We start from the raw sequence: 21,254 nt of genomic DNA, 5'->3' as shown, positions 1-21,254 counted from the left end.
AGGGAATGGGGGGGTCTGGGGTGGGCTGTAGGGCCCTGGGGAGGAAGGGGGTAAGGGGATGGGGGGGGTTGGGGGGGCTATAAGGCCCTGGGGAGGAAGGGGGTAAGGGAATGGGGGGGTCTGGGGTGGGCTGTAGGGCCCTGGGGAGGAAGGGGGTAAGGGGATAGAGCGCGGGGGTGGACGGACAGAAGGGCCCTGGGCAGGGAAGGGTTAATGGGCGTGTCCCAGGTGGCACGTGGGTCTGAGCGCACCCCATTGGCCCGCGGGGGATGTTTTTGAACCGCGATTGGCTGCGGGCGGCGGGGGGCGGGGCCGGCGCGGGATTGGCCGGCCCCGCCGCAGGCCGCTGTCAGTGGCACGGAGGGTCCCGGCGGCGCGATGCGGCTGCTGCGGGCCCTGCTGGAGAAGGCGGCGCGGGCCGCCGGGGCCCCGTCCTACATCGAGCACTTCAGCAAGTTCTCGCCCTCGCCGCTCTCCATGAAGCAGTTCCTGGATTTCGGTACCGGCCCCTCCCCCCCCGGGGCCAATAGCGCCCGGGCCCCTCCCCCAACGGGGCCAATAGCGCCCGGGCCCCTCCCCCCCCACCGGGGCCAGTACCGCCCGGGCCCCCGCCGCCCCTCCCCCCCCGGGGCCAATAGCGCCCGGGCCCCTCCCCCGCCACCGGGGCCAATAGCGCCCGGGCCCCTCCTTCCCCACCGGCCTCCCCCGCCACCGGGGCCAATAGCGCCCGGGCCCCTCCTTCCCCACCGGGGCCAATACCGTCCGGGCCCCTCCTTCCCCACCGGCCTCCCCCACCCGGGGCCAATAGCGCCCGGGCCCCTCCCCCGCCACCGGGGCCAATACCGCCCGGGCCCCTCCTTCCCCACCGGCCTCCCCCACCCGGGGCCAATACCGCCCGGGCCCCTCCCCCCCCACCGGGGCCAATACCGCCCGGGCCCCTCCCCCCAGGCCCAGTACCGCCCGGGCCCCCGCCGCCCCTCCCCCCCCGGGGCCAATAGCGCCCGGGCCCCTCCCCCGCCACCGGGGCCAATAGCGCCCGGGCCCCTCCTTCCCCACCGGCCTCCCCCGCCACCGGGGCCAATAGCGCCCGGGCCCCTCCTTCCCCACCGGCCTCCCCCGCCACCGGGGCCAATAGCGCCCGGGCCCCTCCTTCCCCACCGGGGCCAATACCGTCCGGGCCCCTCCTTCCCCACCGGCCTCCCCCACCCGGGGCCAATAGCGCCCGGGCCCCTCCCCCGCCACCGGGGCCAATACCGCCCGGGCCCCTCCTTCCCCACCGGCCTCCCCCACCCGGGGCCAATAGCGCCCGGGCCCCTCCCCCGCCACCGGGGCCAATACCGCCCGGGCCCCTCCTTCCCCACCGGCCTCCCCCCCCGGGGCCAATAGCGCCCGGGCCCCTCCCCCAACGGGGCCAATACCGCCCGGGACCCTCCCCCCAGGCCCAGTACCGCCCGGGCCCCCGCCGCCCCTCCGCCACCGGGCCAATAGCGCCCGCCCCCCCCCCCCCCGGGCCAATACCGCCCGGGTCCCTCCCCCTCCGCCCCTCCCCCCCCGGGGCCAATACTGCCCGGGCCCCTCCCCCCCCCGGGGCCAATACCGCCCGGGCCCCTCCCCTGCCGCCCCTCCCCCCCCGGGGCCAATACCGCCCGGGCCCCGCCCCCGCCGCCCCTCCCCCACTGCTGGGCAAATACCCCCCAGGCCCCTCCCCCACCGCTTCTCCCCCACTGGGGCCAATACCGCCCGGGCCCCTCCCCCATTGCCCCACCTAGGCAAATACCCATGGGCCCCCTCCCCCACCCCCACCCGGGCCCCGCCCCCAGCAAATACCCCGGGTACCTCTCCCACCCAGGCCCCACCCCTGGCAAATACCCCCCAGGGTCCTGGGCAAATATCCCCAGGCCCCTCCCCCACCCGGGCAAATACCCCCTTTGCCTTTTCATTACCAAGGGCGGGGGCTAGGAAAGGGCTAGAAGGACTATAGGGCTGAGAGTGGGATATGTGGGGGCGGGGAGCAGAAAAGCTCCTGTTCTCTGGGGAGTGGAGGACGTAGGGGAAACCAGTGGGTGGGTGGTGCATTAAATCAGTGCAGGGAGAATAGAGCAGTTTATTTGGACTCCCCTCTCCCCCTAGGCCATAGCAGGAGCTATGGGGGGAGGAGAGGATGGCTACTCTTGTCCCTGGATTACTGTAAGGTTTGCTGTCCACTCTTCTAAGGGACAGCTGGGGGAGAGGATGAGAGGTTGGAATACACCCCATCCATCCCCCCACACCACGTATTCTGCCCTCCCTGCTCTGGGGAGTCTGACTCTGATACACCCAAACCCTCCAAGGATCTTCCCCCTTGGAAAATCCTGTTTGAAAACAACAGGGTGCTGTCTTGCTTTGGGGTTTGGGATATAGCCCCTCCTTGCTGCTTCCCAGCCCACTAGCTAGAGCAGGGGGTGCCTGGGTTCTGTTCCTGGCCCTCCCTTCCCGGCTCTGAGCCTCAGTTTCCCCGTCAGTCGCATGGGGGTAGCGAGACCGAGCCACATCCCGGGGGAGGCTGGGAAGATGGATTCACTGATGTACATGGAAATCCGTGGTCTGAAGGAGATAGGAAAAGGCGAAGAGGTTTATTGCCGTAAACTATTTGAAATGCATCACAGCACCCCCTTCTCTTCCGGCTGTCCTTAGACGTGTGCTGAAAGGGGGAGGGTGCCTGCTCATATCGGATCCAGTGCCCTCTGCCGCGTCCTAGAACCGTTCCAGCCCCCAGCGCTAGCCGTCCTCTGTGTCCATTTCGTGTGGCTTCTCTTTCCAGAACAAATGACGGGCCTGCCGGTGCTTTCAAAACGCTAGCTAAAGCCCCTGCCATACCTGGCTGGCTTGCGCTGCGCGGCAACCTGCTGACATGCATGCTGCTGTGTGTGTGCACGAACACCCGCGTGTGTGCTTTTCTCTCCCTTCCACTAGCCACTTGTCTTCCGAACAGTCTGTGCCGTTGTTTAGATAGAAACTGCCAGGGGTGTCCGAACGTGCAGTGGCTCAGGTTACATCTGTACATTTGTGTGCGTGTGAGTTAAACACACACACGTACACCCGCTACTGCTCTCTCCAGAACTATGCCCTTGTTTACCAGCCTCCCACCTCTTCTCTTCTCCCTGCAGTTACTTTATAGCCCTGCTGTGATCTAATAATCACCCCCTATTTTTTTTTCCTCCTCCGGACCCTCCTGGAGCATCTTGGCCCGTGTCCCTGTCACCCGGGTGCTTTGGGAGTGCGGGGCGGGGTGGTGTGTTGGTTGCAGAACTTGGAGCTGCTGCCAATAAGGCTGTTAGTTTCCTTTCTACTGGCCACTGTTGGGAGTTCCCCGGTCATTAAGGCTCCTAGTGTCTGTCTGTCACTCGGTGGCAGGGCCAAGCTCTCCTTAGGCAGCCTGCAATCGTGCTGTGCTGTGCTTAGGGACACGTCAGAGCTCAGGAACAGGCAAGCGATGCTTCAGGACTGTGTGCGCGCTGAATGCCGCACGTACCACGTGTGCCAGGCTCTGGTCCCTGGGGCTGTGAGGACCCAGCGCTGCAATTTCTGTGGTCCCTGGGGACCCCAGTGCTGAATTCTCTATTGCAGGGTTTGATTCCAGAGAGGGAGCCTGAGAAATGGCTCCTGGACCCGGGGAAGGCAGCCAGTGTGCAGATTACCCACTCCCAACCTCGGGAGGCAGTGACGAAAAATAACCGTACAGGACTCTTTGGAGGCCCCGTGATTGGAGTGATGTGTAGGGATGGAGGGATCCGAGGCACAGAGAGGTTAGGTGACATGCCCGAGGTCACTCTGTGAATCAGTGGCAGAGCCAGGCAGAGACGCCGGTCTTTTGCTCAAACCACTGGACGACCCCACCTGCCCTGGCTTTGTGGATGCATGCCTTCAAAGTGATGGGGTATTCTCCCCATTTCCCACGCTGGGCAGTAATGGGCTGCAGCCTGGGGTTCGCGTGCGACCTGGCTTCCCTTGTGAGTCTCCTAGCCAGTATCCCCTGCTGGAGCTTGGCAGCTGGAGGAGGTGACTGGTGGAGGGAGCAGCATGGAGGGGGTAAGCAGCAGATGAGAAGGGCTGGTATGCGATTGGGGGTGAAGTGATGGGGACAGCTTTCCTCCCCCTCCCCATCCTGAGAGCTGTGCCCAAGACCCTGATGGAATTCAGCCAGTTGCAAGGGAATGTGGCCTAGTGGTTAGATTGGCTAAAGCTGTACTCAGTGGGGGTCTGAGGTGTAATGTTTATGGATGAGCGTGAGGTCCTCTGATGCAAGGGGCTGTGGTGGGGGAAGGGGCCAGAGGAACCAGGTAAATGCTCTGGGTGAGCACCTGATCCCTGGGAGTCCAACAGGTGGTCTGATGTACCGTCCTGAGCTGATATCGGGGGCAGGACAGGTGGGTGTCTCCTGAAGGGATAGGTGCCTACTTCCCCATCATCAGGCTGGGGGTCACTGAGATCCTGCTCTTCTAATGGTGGGGCTTCTGTCTCTAGGGTCCAGCAATGCCTGCGAGAAAACCTCCTTCACCTTCCTCCGCCAGGAGCTGCCTGTCAGGCTGTCCAACATCATGAAGGAGATCAACCTGCTGCCAGACCGGGTCATCAGCACGCCCTCGGTGCAGCTGGTGCAGAGCTGGTGAGTAGGATGAACTGCCAGTCAAGGGGGTGGGGGCGGGCAGCTAATCTGTGTGTATGTGGGGGGCATGGCACGGCTAGCCTGGGTGGGGGGCATGGCACTGCTAGCCTGGGGGGGAGCATGGCACTGCTAGCCTGTTTGTGTAGGGAGAGACTGCCAGCCTTTCCATATCCCACAGCACCCACCAACTCTCCTTCTCAGCAAGCCCCTTGCTCGCCTGGTCTGGGTTTACATGTAACAGATGCAGGAGGAGAATGAGGATGGCAGCTCAAAGGCCCTGCCAGGCGAGGGCCTCTGGAATGGACCTACTGTGTGTGTGGGTGTGAAATGGCACAAGGGGGAGTCAAATCGCAGTGGTAACTGGGGAGGGCTGGGGGCTGAGACAGTTCATACCCAAGAGACCACATCTAGACTAGGGGCCCGTCTACACTTGAAATGCTACTGTGGCATAGCTTGCCACTGTCACGCTTCAGGATAGGGACTATCAGTGCCAACGGGAGGTTCTCCCATCTGCGTAGGTACTCCGTGTCCCTGACAGGCGGTAGCTAAGCTGATGGAAGAATTCTCCCATCGCCCTAGCACTGTCTACACTGGGGCTTAGGTCGGCTTAACTACGCTGGTCGGGGGTGGGGCTTTTTCACAACCCGGCGGGATGTAGTTAAGCTGATTCAATTTTCTAGTGTCGACCAAGCCTGGGAAAACAGGTTGTGTGTACACTCGTTAGCGACGGCATTTTGACCTCTAGTGTAGACAGGGCTTAACCCCTGTAAAGAACAGCTAGCCGACAGATCATGCTGAGAAACACCTCTTCCTAGACTAGACCTGGGCCAGCAACGGACCAGCTCATTGAATCGCGCCAGGACAATGGAACATCTGAGCGGGATCAGCCCAACACATAACAGTTGAGGGTTTTTTTCACTTAACACTTCGCCCAGCCCTGGGCAGAACCCGTTTGGGTTTCGCTGGGGAGCAGGGAGATTTCCAAAGCGCCCTTGGCTTTCTAGGAATCAGGGGAAGTGCGTGCTCCCTGTTACTCCAGCGGTTATGGCGCCCCCGCCAGGTCACGCTGGGTACTGCAGTTTGTGGGGCAGCGACTGTATTTAACCCTTGAAAGCCCGCCGGCCTGCAGCCCACGCTTGGATTTCTTCTCCCCCTCGGACTGGTTTGTTGTCATTTCAAAGGCACCAGCTGCTCTGGTCAGGTCCTTATAGGTTTGGGCCTCTGTAGGCCAACAGGAGGGGGAAGAAATGGGAAATGTCCCTTTAAGATCCCCCCCCAATACCCGGCCCCTGACTACCAGACAGCAGCAGCCTGAACTTTGTCCTACTTTGGGGCTTCGGGATCACGTGACAGCTTGTTTGTGCAGCCAGCGATTTCCTCTTTCCCCTCCGTGTTCCTGGTTCCTGCTGCATCCGGCAGGGCCAGCGGCTGCCCAGACCAGCTGAATCCCACTCCCCCGGGAGCTGTGGGGCAGGAGCCTGAGTTAATAGTAACCTGGCCCTTGCCTGCAGCGAGGCTGGAATTTGCCCTCCTGGAAGGTGCATTCCTGCATCAGTGATCCCAAGGGGCTGGTCGTCAACCCTTTGCTGCCTGCGCCAATGGCGGCGGGGGGGGGGTGGCTTTTAACCCCGTGCTGCTCCTCGACCCCTTTATTATTAATCTGCCAGGTCTGAGCACCCCAGAGGTTCGAGGGGCTGTGAAGTAAGGGGTGGCTGGTTACGCTGCCACACGCGATTGTCCCCTGTGGGTGGGTGCGTCTTCAGCCCTCCCATCTGTTCCTTCTTCCCCCACCCCATGTCTGTTTAAGCAGCCCCTCCTCAGAGGGGCCAGGGAGGTCCCCTGGCTGCACCCCTCTCCAGCATGGAGCTCTGCGGTCTTTCACATCTGCTCAGGTGGCTTGACCCGGAGACCCACGGGAGCCCCCATCGCAGCGCCCCATAGAGCGCTCAGAGGGGTTTGTTGTCGAGCAGCTTCTCCCACTCCTCTGAGCCTCCGAACGCCAATGCCCTTGCAGCCCACCTGCTATTCCAGCCCTGGGCCCTCTACACAGCTCTGCCAGTGCCCTTCCATCCTTCCCCCATGGCTCCCCTCATGCCCTGGGCTCCCCACGTATGTCCATGCACCTCAGTCCTTTCTTGCAGCCCCCCCCGCTAGTCCAGCCCTAACCTTCCCACGCCCAGTTCTGCCAACATGCTTGAGTGCTACAGGGGTATCTAGACTGCTCCAGTACCCTGACCTTCCCACATCCCTTCCGTTCCAGACCAGCCAGGGCCCTCCTGCTACTCCAGTCCTTGCTTCTCTGGCGTAAGCCCCACACCATGCTGTGCTGCGTGGTAGCTCTGGTGATGGGGCCCACATGAGCACTCTCCTTCCACCCCTCATCCCCTTGTGACTGGTGGCGGGATCTGCCCCGTCATCTCTGGCGGTGAACCGCTCCTGTACTCCTCCTCCTGCACCCTTGGGATCCCGTGATCAAAACTTCCTGTTCTTTCAGGACCGGTGCCTTTGCAGCTGCTTCCCTGTAACCTACATCCCCAAGCAAATATAACACAGCCCTGGGAAGCCATTCCGTCCCCACGCTGACAGCCAACTTGCTTAGGAGTTTGCAGCTGTCATGGTGCCCCCTGGAAGGAGCTGTGTGTCTGGAGGGAAACTGACCCAGGGGAGGGGACGGGCTGCTTGCTCGGGGCTCGCCTGGCAGACGTTCCTGATTAAGCTGAGGCTGCAGAAGGCAAGGTGCGCTGCATGTCCCAAAGCCTCTGGCAAGGTGCAGGCCTGGGAAGTCGCTGGCCCCCGGCTGCTGGTGCGCTGCTCCTCCTTCACCTTTTATACTTCCCATCGTGCAAGGCTCTAGGCTAGGCCCGTCTCTCCTGTCCCGCTGTGGGAGGAGGGCTGGGTGACCGTGCTCTAGGGAATGGTAGGCAGCGGGTGAACGAGCAGCTCTGCCTAGACTGGGCTCCCAGAGATGGACCTCGGGAATCTGCAGTAGCAGGCAGGGAAGGCCTTTGATTCAGTAGCCCAAGCGGCAATGGCTGCAGGTTAAGAACCTGGCAGGTGAAGCTAAGCAGGGTTGGGCTGGATTGGGGTTTGGATGGGAGACCTTTGCAGAAAGCCCAAATGCCGCTGGAAGCTGTGGGGGTGGTTCCGTAGGAGGCAGCCTTGCCTGTAATTCAGCACTAAACCACTGGCTGCTGCATTGCAGGGGGGGGCTGTGTTGCTGCGGATGCCAAGTGGCGATCCTGCCTGTTAGAGATCCCAGAGTGTTCTCCACTTCCAGCCCTAAACTCGTGTGTGTGTGTGTGTGTGCACGCTGCTGCTTCCCACTCCAGAGCTGGCTGCATTTCAGCAGTGGATGAAGCAATTCCTGTTTGTAAAGTGCTGTGCCTAGACTCTGTGGATCCTCTTCTCCCCCCCCCATGGAGGCGGGTAGTGGGGCATTGCTGTCCCACACGGGCTCTCGGGGGCGCCTGCCCGTAGAGGGATGGGGATCGGGGCCACTCTGCATTGATCCGTGCTCCCAGCGTGTGGCTGTGGAATATAAACAGAGCCTGCATCCCTTTTCCTCCCCACTCCCCCACAGGTACGTTCAGAGCCTGCTGGACATCATGGAGTTCCTGGACAAAGACCCCGAGGACCAAGGCACCCTGGGACAGTAAGTTGGGTGTGGGCTGACTGGGAGGAGGGACCCTTCGGTCATCTCGTCTGACCGCCTGTGTCCACAAGCCAAAGGCTTTTTCCCAGAACCTGCATTGAAGCGTATCTTTCAGATATCCAATCTCCGCTTGGCGACTCCCAGGGACCGAGAGTCCACCACGCTGGGGAGCTGTTCCGGTGTTGAATCACCCTCCTGGCTAGCAAACTGTAGCATATTTCAAGGCTGAATTGGATCTAGCCATTGGCGCTTGTTATGCCTGTGTCAGCACGATCAACGCCCCACCCCCACCTAGCCAGTACCTTTCCCGTGCGCGGGTGCCAATACACCGTGATCCAAGTCACCTCTCAACCTGCTCTTCCATAGACCGAGGAAGTGGAGCTCCTTAAGCCTCTCTCTGCCAGGCTTGCTTCTCTCCCGTCCATCCACATCCTCCTCTAAGCGTGGAGACCGGAAATGGACACAGTATTCTAGTAGCCACCTTACCAATGCTGTGCACTTGTCAATTTCTGCTTGAATTCCCTCTTTGTCTACATCCCCGCATCACGTTAGGCCCCTTAGCAACAGCGTGACCCCAAAGTCCTCCTGTGAGTTCTTGCTTCCCAAGACCTAGTCTCCCCTTCTTTAGGTGTAATCTGCTTTCTTTCATCCCAGATGAGTAAACGTCCGTTTGAGTGGATTAAATTGTGACCATTTGACCAGGCGACTCAGAGAGCTCTGTACCATTAACCTGTCCTCCTCGTTATCTGTTACCCCACACGTTTTTGTGCCATCTTGCAAACCTAACCAGCAAAAATGTTATATGACTTTTATCAATCATCTAGAAGATATCAAATAGCACCGGATCAAGAACCAGTCCCTGGGGGACCCTTTGAGAAACAGCCCCACTCAGTGATATCTCCCCAGTAACAACAACACTGTCATTGAGCCGGCTGGCAATCCATCTCATGAGCGCCTCGTTAATTCCGTAAAACAATCCGAATGTCATCTGGTACTAAGTCCACCGCCTTGGAGTAATCTAGGGATACTATGCGCAGTTACCTTTATCAACCAGACCTGTAATCTTGTCAAAAAACCAAGATACCAGGTTTGTTTGATAAGACCTAGTTTCCATGAAACCCTGCTGACTGGCTTTAGCTGTATTGTTCGCCTCTAATTCTTTGATGGAGCAGTTAATCGGAGACTCTGTCATTTGCCTGGGAATCACATCAGCCAGCGGATCTGTAGTTCGCTGGGTCATCCCTTCTCCCCTTTTTAAATGTTGGGACTGCAGTAGCAGGCCTCCAATTTGGAATTTCTCTTGTTTTCCCAGATCGGTTAAAAATTAACAGTAGTGATTCAGCTGGTTTCTTTAAGGATGCAAGTTATATGGGCCCTCACGTTCTTTCTTTTTCCAAATGGTACATTTTCTATTCCAGTGCGATGGATACGTCCTCCTGCTTCGTTCCAGATACACCACAGGACTCCCTAGTGAACGTTTTTGCCTTTTCTGTATTGCTATTTATGATTTTTACCGTCTGCATTTAGCAATGAACTGATACCTGAGCAAGGGTTCCTTTTGTAGGGCCGCATTGAACGGGACAGTCGTGTTTTCTTGCTGCCCCACTCCCGGATCCTGGCAGGGACCTCCGCTCGGGCTGCGGTTGGGCTTGAGTGTCACTGAAATTTTATCACAGGTCCCAGCTCCCTCCGGACCTCCCCGCCCCAATCCAGAGCTGAATTCCAGCTATGGCACTTCATCCATCTCTAATGTTACCTGTGTCCTGGAGATCCTTGTCAGCTGTGCGGTGGAATCTGCTCCGGGATTTCCCAGGCAGCTGCGCACTGTTAAAAGCCCGCATTAGGGTTAGAATGGGGGAGAGCTCCTTCAGCCATAGGGGAACCTGGACTGGATTGCTGTGCCTCCCTGGAATGGACTGGGGGTCTTGCTGTCCCCTGCCTCCTTGTTGTAGCCCTCTGGTTCCAGGCTCTGGGAAGCTGGTTCTATCCTCGCCTCGCTCTATGATGAGTTGCTCCCATCTCACATGGACTAACCCCCTCGCTTTCCCTTCCTGCTCTCCCCAGGTTCACGGACGCCCTGATCACCATCCGTAACCGGCACAACGATGTGGTGCCGACCATGGCGCAGGGGGTGATCGAGTACAAGGAAGCCTACGGGGACGACCCCGTGTCTAACCAGAACATCCAGTACTTCCTGGACCGCTTCTACCTGAGCCGCATCTCCATCCGCATGCTGATCAACCAGCACAGTGAGTGCCAACCGCCCAGCCAAGCCTGCTGTCTCCCATGGAGGGGACAAGCGAGAGGAAGGGATTGAGTGGGCTGCAGAGGAGAGGTGGAATGAGGCAGGGATGAGATGCTGCGGTGATGGGCACAGTATTGAAAATGTGCAGCGTCTCTTAACCTTTCCAGACGACTGGACCACTTTCAGGAGTCTGATTTGTCTTGCACATCCCTTAAAAACTACTTGCTTGCAAAATCAGACCTAAAAACACAAAAGAGTCACTGGAGACTATTACTGACAAATTGCCGACTTTCTCCTTTTTACCCTATAATTATAAAATAAATCAATTGGAATATTAATGTTGTCCTGACATATAGAGCAGTATAAACAGGTCACCGGGTGAATGAAATTTTAGTTTGTACTGACTTTGCTAGTCCTTTTTATGTAGCCTGTTGTAAAACTAAGCAAATATCTAGATGAATTGATGGACCGCCCGGAAGACCTCTGGGCTAGACGAGAATAGACCTTATAAGCAGGGAGATTCCAGTAGGGCACTGGGGCCGAGGGGTGGAATTTGTGGGTGGGTGGGGAGTACTGGGACAGAGGGACAGGGTAGGAGAGATGGAAACTGACACGCATGCTTTTGATCCTTTTGGGTTCCCCTTTGGACTCTTATGTTTCAGTCTGTGCTGAGGCCCTTCCTCCTTCTCCTCCCCCCTTGTCTCTCCTTCCCCTCCCGCTCTTCCCATGTAGGCCTGCTCTTTGATGGCAGTACCAACCCGGCTCACCCCAAGCACATTGGCAGCATCGACCCCCACTGTGACGTGTCCGAGGTTGTGAGAGGTCTGTGCCCCGTAACGGCGGAGAGGCAGCATCCCCACAAAAGGGTGGTGGAGCGCAGAAGGCTAAAGGGTCTCCCCAGTGCAACCTCATCTTGGTGTCTCGGGGAGGGGACGCTGGCTGGCTCGGGAGATCAGCAGGGGGATCCGGTTCTGATCCGTGCCAGGCCAGCGGGGCCTGAAGGCTGTTTGTTTGGAAGCCTCTCTGTGTGACGAATTTGGTAGATCTCAGCCTAGGTGCCGGTGGACAAGCATTCACCTGACACATGTCAGACTGCCCCTGGGGGTACCCCAGAGATGCCAAGCACTGGTGGGCCACAGTGACTGAGCTCCCCTTGTCCCTAAAAGGGGGTCCCTGTCAGGCAGGGGACAGTGGCACAGGGCAGCCTGGGGGAAGTTCACCCGGCTGATGCCCAACTTGTCCTTCTTGGAGCAAATATCCCGCTCCAGTCTGTCGTTCCCTGCACTGTCCATGCTGAAATTCCTTGTCTCCCGTCCCCTCGCTAAGTCCTGAGCCTGTCCCAAGGGAAAGCAGGCGCTGAGCTCTGCTCTCTTGGGTAGAATCGGTGCCGATCCCACCTCTCCCTGTTCTCCAGATGCCTACAACATGGCCAAGCTGCTATGCGACCAGTATTACATGACCTCGCCCGATCTGGAGATCCAGGAAGTCAGCGGTGAGTCTAGAGGGTCCCGCAGCCCCTGGGGACAGGTGGGCGGGGATGCTCGTGGGGGAGCCGTTGAGCCCGGTGGGAAGGTGAGTTGCTTGTTGGGTGCAGGGGTTGGTGGGGAGCAGCTGAGGACGAGGAGCTCTCTAAGGAACCTGGCACAAGGTGACTGGCCCTTTACGGGGAGCAGAGCCCGGCCTGGCCTGGGACTGATCAGTGACCTCCCTGTTGAGTCTGCTGAAATGGCTCCGTTGAAGAAGGGAGCTGCAGGAAGCGAGGTGGCCCCCGTGGTTGGCCGTATAGCAGGGGGAGAGACGCAGAGGAAAGGCCTCTGGGCCGCTGCTGCCTGCTTTGCATGTGTTACTCGGAGAGTTTGGTATTTGAAGAACAAAACTGCGCCCTGAAAGACAGACCTGCGCCGTCCTTGGGCGTGAGTCCTCCCTGGGTTAGGGGAGTCAGGCCGACAGCTTACAGGAGCATTTCCCTTACAGCCGCTGTGTTCTTTCCCTTGTAGCCAACAATTCCAAGCAGCCAATCCGCATTGTCTATGTCCCATCTCACCTCTACCACATGCTCTTTGAGCTCTTCAAGGTAAGGCTCCTGTCTCTGTGGTCCTTCACCTGTAGCACTTCTTTCTCTGCAAGGAGGTGACGAAGCTGGAGAGAACCATGGTAGAACTTGGCATTCTGTCTGCCTGACCCACCGATGGTTCCCTGGAGTAGGCACCGGAGTTTCGAGCTCCCGCCTCTGGCGGTGGGTGAGGTGGAGGCCAGGGAGTACATGTATGAGGAGAGTAAGTTAAGAGATGGGTAAAGGAAAGCACGTTTTCAGCCACAGTGTTAACCCGTGGAACTCATTTCTGCAGGATTTTTGCCTAGGGAACTAGCTTTAGTAAACATTTTAAAGACGGAATCGACTCATGGGAAGTCCAGGACCACCAAGCCTCTGCTTCAGGGCATCTGCAGATGATCGGCTCAGGGTCAGGAAGGAACTTCCTACCCTTACAAATACTGCACAAATAGGTGCCTTGTGGGGGTTTTTATACCTTCCTCAAGCATCAGGGCAGGTGGGGGCCAGGCTAGAGGAGCTGACAGTCTGTCATTACAAAATCCCTGATGACCCGCTTCTTGTCTTTGTTCCCGCGTAGAATGCCATGAGAGCCACCGTGGAGAGTCACGAGTCCAGCCTCCGACTCCCAACCATCAAGGTGATGGTAGCGCTGGGTAAAGAAGATCTTTCTATCAAGGTAGGTGGCCTGGCTGAGGGTCCGAGGGATAGAAAGGGTCCCTCAGCATCAGGCTAATTCCCCAGGGTGCTCACCTGTGTCCTGGGAGTCCCCTGCAGTGCAGCAGGTAGCCTGAGGGCATGTGGGCTAGTGGATAATAGAGGATCGGGCAAGAGGACCCTCCTGAGTTCTGTTTGACTATCTGACTTGTTGTCCCCCGGGCCTGAGACTTCGGGGGGCATGTGTGTGGGGGGGTATTTATCCCACCCCCCCAAATGCTGTTTAGCTTCTCTTCTCCAGTGCAGCTCATCTCTGCGGCTTCTGGGATGCCCGTAGCCAGTCCTTGCTTGGGAGCCTCCCGCTTGAACCCTGAGGCTGTTTTCCCTGCTCCCCCAGCCGCACAAGGGCATTTCCTCCAGTAAGGGGGGCTGGACAGAGCGCCCTGTCATGGCCTAGTGATGCTTCTTCTGTATCAGGCGCTGCTGGGCTACTGGGATATCTCCCTGTGGGGGTGGGGATGGCTAACGCGCCGCTGCTCAGGGCATGTGGGGGGTCACTGACAATGTCCCGTCGCGCAGATGAGCGACCGAGGTGGCGGGGTTCCGCTGCGGAAGATCGAGCGGCTCTTCAGCTACATGTATTCCACCGCACCCACCCCGCAGCCCGGCTCGGGCGGGACACCCCTGGTACGTATCGGATCAAGTCGGGCCCCCCGGGTGTCCCTGCAGGTGATTTTGTGGGTGGGTGAGTGGATGGAATTCCCTAAGTCCTTCCAGGTAACCATCCTCCCCCTCCAGAGCCGTGTGCAGGGGATTCCAGTAAGCAGCCTGCACATATACTGATCCGCTTGGATGGCATGGTGGGATGGCGGAGGGCCTACGTCTGACAGCCAGGCCACCTGGGAGTGGGAGGAGGGCGTGGGGGGGTTCCTGATGTCTGGGTGGGGTGATGTTGGGGAAACTAGGGTCTGGTGGTCGGGCAGTTCGCAGAGACATCTGCAACCATAACCTCCTGTCGTCTTCTCCCCGCCCCGCCAGGCTGGCTTTGGTTACGGCCTGCCCATTTCCAGACTCTATGCCAAGTATTTCCAAGGGGACCTTCAGCTCTTCTCCATGGAGGGCTTTGGGACAGACGCAGTCATCTACCTGAAGGTGCGTAAATCACCCCCCAGGTCTCTCCTTCTCAAACCCGCTAGTTCAGGCTGCCGCTCCCTGGAGGCCTCCCAGTCCTGTCAGTGACAGGCACCCCATGTGAAGGGGGGAGCTAGAAGGAAGGATGTTCCAGTGGTTAGGGGGCCTGCCTAGGACTTTGGAGGCCTGCATTCACGTTCCTGCTCTCCTCCTTGTGTGACCTTGAGCAAGTCCCTTAGGGCTTGTCTACACAGGAAACTCTTCCCGGCTGCGCCAGTAGAACCATACTGGTATCATTCCCCGTATGGACGCTCTTATACTGGGATAAGTGTGTCCCCATGGGGAGTTATACCAGTATAACTACACTCGTGGCTTATTCCAGTATAACTTTCCCGTGTAGCCAAGCCCTTAATCTCTCTGCGTCTGTTCATTGCCGTCTGTAACGCGGGGCTGGTGGCACCGCCCGACCTCACGTATGGGCTGTGAAGATAAATGAAAGATCGGGAGGCGTGCGGACGCTACCGCAGCGGGGACCAGAGATAAGTGCTAACGCTGGAAGGGTTTGCTGGCGGTCCCCAGCCCCTGGCTTTTCCTCTTCCTTTGCAACAGAGAAGAAGGTGATCCCTGCCCCATGTCACTGACAGTGGGTGGAGTCTCCAGATCTTTCAGCCTTGTCCCCATTGATGCTGTCCCTCCTTGGTGAAGTTTACGTGGGTCAGTTTCACTCTGTTCCTAGCCACTTCACTCGACCCCTCCCCCCCCCCCCCAAAGGCTCAACCTATCTCTCAGCCCAAGCATGTCTCCATTCAGGATCGATCCCTGAATAAGATCAGTGACATAACCAGGGTGACTCCGGTAGCCACCGGAGCAGGAGCTTGGGTCTGAGTCGGCCCTGCCCATAGCTATGGGAACAGGTTCTCGGGATGTCATTTACATGTTGGGTCATGCTGAGAGGTGATGTGTAACTGACAGACTCCTGGTTAGATTCCCCTGTACTCCAGAGCTAGGCGTCTAAGGGCTCGTCTGTATCAGGGATTTTTTGCTCTTCGTGAGTAGCTGTTTTAAATCACACTATTATTAAATCATTTCGATATTAATAATCGTATTAAAATCAGGTTTCAATCGGGTGGCGGCTTTGTAAAAGCTAATTGGAAAACGTGCGCTATTGCAACTGTGAATTTGAATTTTTTTTATCACACACTAAATTTTAAACACTATTGTTTTCCTCCGGTGCCACTACAATTAGGATATTGTACATACATTTTCAAATTTTTTGGGCTTATAGCCGTTTTGTAAAATTCAAGACCCGGATCCTGCGACTGCTTAAGCAGATACGTAACTTTACTCACATGCCTAATCTCATTGACTTCAGTGGGATTACCGTTAAGCACAGGCCTAGGCATTTGCAGCATCCGGGCTAATATTGTATCTTTATTCAACTTTTATTTTATTGACATAAAGTTTTTGAGCGAGACGAGGTGGGTGAGGTAGTATCTTTTATTAGACCAGCTTTTGTCGAGGGAAGGTAAAAGTTTTAGAGCCACACAGATCTCTTCTTCACGCCTGGGGAGGGAGATCAGAGAGTCTGAGCTAAATACAAGTTGGGACAGATTGTTAAGCGTAAGGGGTTACCCATGTTGTAGAGGCCACTTGAAATGAAGTTGTCAGTTGAGGGTGAGGCTATTCTGTGTAAGGGGGTTGAAGCGGGCAGTTAAGGTTTAGCCAGGCAGTAGGGTGGGTGAGTTACAAATTGTCGTAATGAGCCATAAAACCCCGTGGAGTCCATGGTTTTGAATGTCTAGCAGAGTTAGGAATTTAAGGTCCCAGGCTCACCTTTTGAAGGTGTTGTGTAGATTTCCCTTGAGGATGAGTATTGTAAGATCAGATCTGGAGTGATCGCTTTGTGAAAAGTAAAAAAAAAAAAATTAGGAGTCCTTGTGGCACCTTAGAGACTAATAAATTTATTTGGGCATAAGTTTTTGTGGGCTAGAACCCACTTCATCACATGTATGAAGTAAAAGATACAGGAGCAGGTATAAATACATGAAAGGATGTGTGGGTTGCTTTACCAAGTGTTAAGTCACTCTAACGAGATAAATCAACAGCAGGGTACCAAGGGAGGAGAAATAACTTTTGAAGTGGTAAGAGAGTGGCCCATTACAGACAGTTGACAAGAAGGGGTGAGTAACAGTAGGGAGAAATTAGTATTGGGGAAATTAAAAGTGGCGTTTGCCCATGGACGGTAGTTTTATCATTTTTCTGCATGAGTTCATTCAAGAGCATAGTGATTGTCTGGTTTCACCCTCATGGGGGTTGTTGGGGCATTTGAAGCACTGCATGAGGAACCTCACGTGTAGCGTGTAGGACCAGGAATCTTGACAATTGTGTTGTAGAGGGTATTGATCATCGCAGCAATGGAGATACGTCGGCAGGTTTTGCATCTGTTGCTCTGGCAGGAGCTGGTGCGCTTTGAGATGGTGTATCCTGGTCTGTAGGAAGCTATAACAACACTGCACAAAATCCGTGTCCGTTCAGAACAAAATTGCTGCGGTGTGAACAATGAAAAGTTATTTAGACTTTCAATTCAATACAAATATTCGCAACGACTTCGTTCTACACACAGGCCAACATTTTCAAAGAGGAGCCTAAAGTTAGGTGCTTTGGAAAAATCCCAGAGCCAACATAATTCAAGAACACATGTGCCGTTGACCGCAAACCCTGATGGAGGCATATTAGCCAGGTTGAAGCATTTCAGCTTTCTTGACTTGTGGGAGTTTAATATATTGGCTTCAAACATAGTCGGGGGTATCTGCTGATCGCTGTTGTGCCAGAGTTTGCGGTTCTCACGGTATAAAGATGTTGGTGCCCTGGTGTTGTCTTTTTCAACACAGATGCACATTTTGTGTGTGAAACTTTAGTAAAACAAAAATCTTTGTAAAACCTGAAATTCTATCAACAATCGGGAAGCTAATTAAGGGAAGAAACATCCTCTACGGCCAATTATGGGGGGGAAGTAAAGAACTAGCAACCCATAAAATAAAAATGATTAACACTTTATAAAGTGATTTAGCTCAATTAAAGAAATGCGTGGTTTTTATTCACCCAGCTGTAGCTAACCTCAGTATATAGACAGTCCCTTGATGCAACTGCTCCTGGCTTCAGTCCTTAGCTGGTGCATGGGCAGGGCACCAGAAGCACTGTATTCAGACCGACCTTCGTGCAAAAACTCACCCAGACGTGATTAAAATCTTCCTTGTGGAGCTGGTGAGGAGTTAGAAGTAGAGCAGGTTGAAAGTTTTCCAACAAAATTAATGAAATTCTTTTATTGAAACACAGGCAGGCTTCACTGCCTCTTCTCTCCCCCCACCCCGCCTCCCCCTCCAAGCTCTAGGGGCCAGGCAGCCCCTTGCTGGCTCCCAGAGCTGGGGGGTTGTCAGTGACACAGCCCTCTGGCTCTCCGCCCCTCCAGCAGCTGGGCATGGAAGGCTCTTGTCAGTTTCACAGGTGAAATTGACAGGCGCCTTCTCTGAGGTCAGCTGGGAAAATTCCCTTTCGGGCGTCCCAAAATGGAATCAGTCTTTAAATCCTTCCCTGTGAAAAATGTCACGGACTTGACATTTCATCCCAATGCACGATGAACCTTTTTCAGAAATGTGGAAATGTCCGTGGGAAAGGGATTCCCTTTCTCAGCCAGCTCCAGTTAAAAGCCCTGGGGAAACGAATGCAAGATCTGACCTGCAGAGACTGCTTCCCCCCTGCCTGCCCCTCTCTGAATGCAAATTGCATTCCAACACACACGCTTCGGTGCCAGGAAATGGAAGCGAAGAATCATAGGGTTTCATTAGCAGTCTTTGATATCAAACTCCTGTATCAAGAAGGGAACCTACTGGTCAGAGCAGGGGCCTGGGAGCCAGGACTCCTGGGTTCCTTGGATGGAAGGCTTCAGAAGAGGGCAGAACGTTGCTGATGCCCTGTGTCTGGAAGGATGCCAAAGCACTTTACAGGCTAACACGTGGCATGAAATCTGCCTTGAGTAGGGACCAGGAGGGAAACAGCAGAGGTTGGTCTTGAACTGTTGTCCAGTTTCTACCAGAGGTCTCCTAGGGCTACTTCCTAGTGGTTGGCCGTGCCATTGGGAGGATGCTTGGAGGACATGGGGCTTTGGGGGCAGCATTCACTGCAGAGAGAGCACTTCTCCTGTTCGCTGACATGCAGTTACCTGGCTGCCTTGCGTCCCACAGGCCTTGTCGACAGAGTCCGTGGAGAGGCTGCCCGTGTATAACAAGTCGGCCTGGCGCCACTACCAGACCATCCAGGAGGCGGACGACTGGTGCGTGCCCAGTACGGAACCAAAGAACACCTCCACCTACCGGGTGACTTAGGTCCCCGGGGGTGTCTGGTGGTGCTTAGAGACGGAGATACCAGCGGGCTTGGGGTGGGAGAATCTATCCACATCACAAAAACCACATCGGAAGGACTCGAGCGATGGACTCTTCCTATTGACCAGTCTGGCTAACGCTCCGCCCAGGAGCGGGAATGATTTTCTTTTTACGGTATGTAGCATGCAGTAGCCCACGCCCACCACTGCCCGGCGTCTGCTGGGCTCCCCCCATCCTCACCTTAGAGAGAGCCGGGCAGGCTCCGGGCATTCCCCGTGGTTGGGGGTTTTACCCATAATCCTTTTATTCACCAGAGATCTGTTCTCTGCCTCCGCTTGCCACTGGGAGCGGGAGGACAGGAGTCAGGCTGTGGAGACGGCTTTTATGGTTACGGGGGAAACCAGCCCTCTGGCCGAAGAGTTTCAAATGTGGGGGCAGGTGGGGAAGCCTTGTAGGTTTAGGTGTGGGGTGGATGGGGGCCCTGCAGAGAGAGGCAGGAGGGCCACGGGCTCCCACTTGGTCTGTTAGGCCGGGGGAGTTGGGAGCCAGGGCTGGAGCACCTGTGGGGCGGGGGGTGGGGTCCAGCTTGGGCACCAGAACAGCCAGTGGGTCCCTAGTACCAGCCCCCAGGTGGGGGGAGGGTCAGGTGTGTCGTGAATGGTGCGGGGGAGGTGCAGGGAGCGAGGGGGCCTCCATGTTCGGGGGGGGGTGGCCCAGGGGGCTGCCGGGAGGTGCCAGGGTTGCCCTTTCCTGAGCTGGGACAGTGGAAGGGCATCAAAGGGAAAGGGAGGGGGCTGTCCTCCGTCCTACCCTGCTGGGGTGGGGGTGGGGCTGGGGCTAGGCATTAGAACAGCCACCTGGGGGAGGAGATCGCAGTGGGGTCGCCCCGGATTCCCAGATGGGGTGCAGCAGCCATCTCTCTGGGCTGTGCTTATACACGAGGCATTACGGTGCCTCTTTCCAGCTCAGAGCAGCTGTCCAGGTCTGTCAGCACTCGGGACCCCTCCCGCCACACCGGCTGTATGGCGCTGGTTGAGGCGAGCTGGAGGCGTTTGCTCTGCAAGGCAGAGACAGGTGCTGATCTGGTGAGGGTCTGAGGGATTGTAACTTTGTCTGTGTTGTCTGAGGCCTGGGCTCTGGAGAAGCCTGTTCTCTCTGCCCCCCTCCCTCCCGCCTTCCTGACCCTCTAGCTGTCTCTGTCCTGGCCGGGGAGCTCCCCTCGGCCCCGACTGCTCCCTGTGTCTTCACACCGCTGCCCTGCATGCCCCACGTGTGATCGATTGCCATGACATGTGTTTATGTTCTCTGGAAAGGATCTGCACAGATATATATTTTTATGCTGTGGGCAGAACCCTGTTTCTGCCCAAGACACGGTGGGTTAAGTCGTGGCGTTCATCCCATTGTTGATCCGTAAAGATGACATTGACCAAAACGGACCTGGTGTTGGTGGTGGTCTCTTTGCACTTCGTGGGGTCCCGGCGTGCAGCAAACGCCCCCTGTCCTCCCGGGCAGTGGATTTCGCACCCTGCCTTCTGCATGGGCCTAAATCACTTAGTCAGTGGAGTGTTAAAACTGGATCCAATCATCTCTACAGCCAATTAACCCTTTCAAACATCTGTAAGGTAAGTAGGCTTTCATACTGGATGGAGCCCTGGGTTCTGTTCGCAGCACTGCCCCTGACCTGCTGGGTAAATCATATCGCTGCCCCGTGCCTCAGTTTCCCCTCCCACCTTCTCTGTGTCTAAATAGAGTGTAGGCTCTTCAGAGCAGGGTCTGGCTTACCGTGTCTAGGCAGCTCCCAGCACAAGGGGACCTCAATGCTGCTGTAGTAAAACTGATTCATAGTCATACTACCAGGACGCCTGGGTCCTCAGGACTTGCTGTGTGGCCACGGGTAAGTCACTGCCCCAGTTTACCAGCAGTAGGATGACACTCGGCTTCCCATGATGCTTTGAGATCCCTGGCCAAAGGGACCCTTTTCCTAGCAAGCCTGGAACGATATTCCCAAGGGAGGGCACTGGCAGAGCTGGGAGTGGAACCCAGGCGTCCTGTTTCCCAGCATGGCACCGTGCAGGCTGGGGCCGTGCGCTGCTCTCTGCAGAGCAGTGACCTGGAGGTCAGGTTTCCCTGTCTGCCTGGCCGTGGGCTGCAAGGCAGGGAGCTGTCTGGCTCTGCAGAGCGCTCCATGGCCTTGTTTATCCTGCCGTGGCAGGGTCCCACGCTGGCACCACCTGGCTGAGCCCAGCCAGCCTGGTGGGAGGGAAAGGAGCCGAGGCCCGTAGCCAGAGCAGCAGAGAGCACCTCACGCTCGGCTTCCCTCGCCCAGCGCGCAGCTGCCGTGTTGACGCAAAGCTCCGGGGAGCTGACACTGCATTTCAAGCCCTGGAAATCACCTCCCTTGTGCCCTTGAGAGGACTCCTGCCCAGCCGCGGGGGAGGCAAAACCACGGGAGGTGGCTGGGACAGCATGTACTGTGTGAGCAGTCACCCAATGGC

The 21,254-nt window shown here is 56.8% G+C and overlaps 1 protein-coding gene and 1 long non-coding RNA gene across 2 annotated transcripts; one reads left to right on the top strand and one right to left on the bottom strand.

The window, feature by feature from the left end:
* Positions 1–341: 341 nt before the first annotated feature.
* On the top strand, positions 342–20,195 carry PDK2 (pyruvate dehydrogenase kinase 2). Its single transcript, XM_054014295.1, has 11 exons — positions 342–499; positions 4,504–4,645; positions 8,226–8,297; positions 10,362–10,546; positions 11,275–11,364; positions 11,957–12,034; positions 12,540–12,616; positions 13,173–13,271; positions 13,829–13,936; positions 14,288–14,401; positions 18,622–20,195. Exons 1-11 carry the CDS (start codon positions 379–381, stop codon positions 18,760–18,762), a joined length of 1,227 nt encoding a protein of 408 aa, XP_053870270.1. The 5' UTR covers positions 342–378; the 3' UTR covers positions 18,763–20,195.
* Positions 16,322–18,026, bottom strand: LOC128829110 (uncharacterized). The gene is made up of 2 exons (XR_008443291.1): positions 17,498–18,026; positions 16,322–16,925 (listed from the first exon to the last, which is right to left on the bottom strand). It is a non-coding gene; the product is annotated as an uncharacterized LOC128829110 (long non-coding RNA).
* Positions 20,196–21,254: the final 1,059 nt, after the last annotated feature.

Source organism: Malaclemys terrapin, chromosome 25 (assembly GCF_027887155.1).
Source record: "Malaclemys terrapin pileata isolate rMalTer1 chromosome 25, rMalTer1.hap1, whole genome shotgun sequence".
NCBI lineage: Eukaryota > Metazoa > Chordata > Testudines > Emydidae > Malaclemys > Malaclemys terrapin.
This window is presented reverse-complemented; position numbering and strand designations above follow the sequence as displayed.

Bases quoted from the DNA above. Each gene is read 5' to 3' on its own strand.
- PDK2 (XM_054014295.1), top strand. From the start codon at position 379: ATGCGGCTGCTGCGGGCCCTGCTGGAGAAGGCGGCGCGGGCCGCCGGG. The intron at 10,547-11,274 runs GTGAGTGCCAAC...CTTCCCATGTAG, and splicing joins CATGCTGATCAACCAGCACA to GCCTGCTCTTTGATGGCAGT. The intron at 14,402-18,621 runs GTGCGTAAATCA...TGCGTCCCACAG, and splicing joins ACGCAGTCATCTACCTGAAG to GCCTTGTCGACAGAGTCCGT.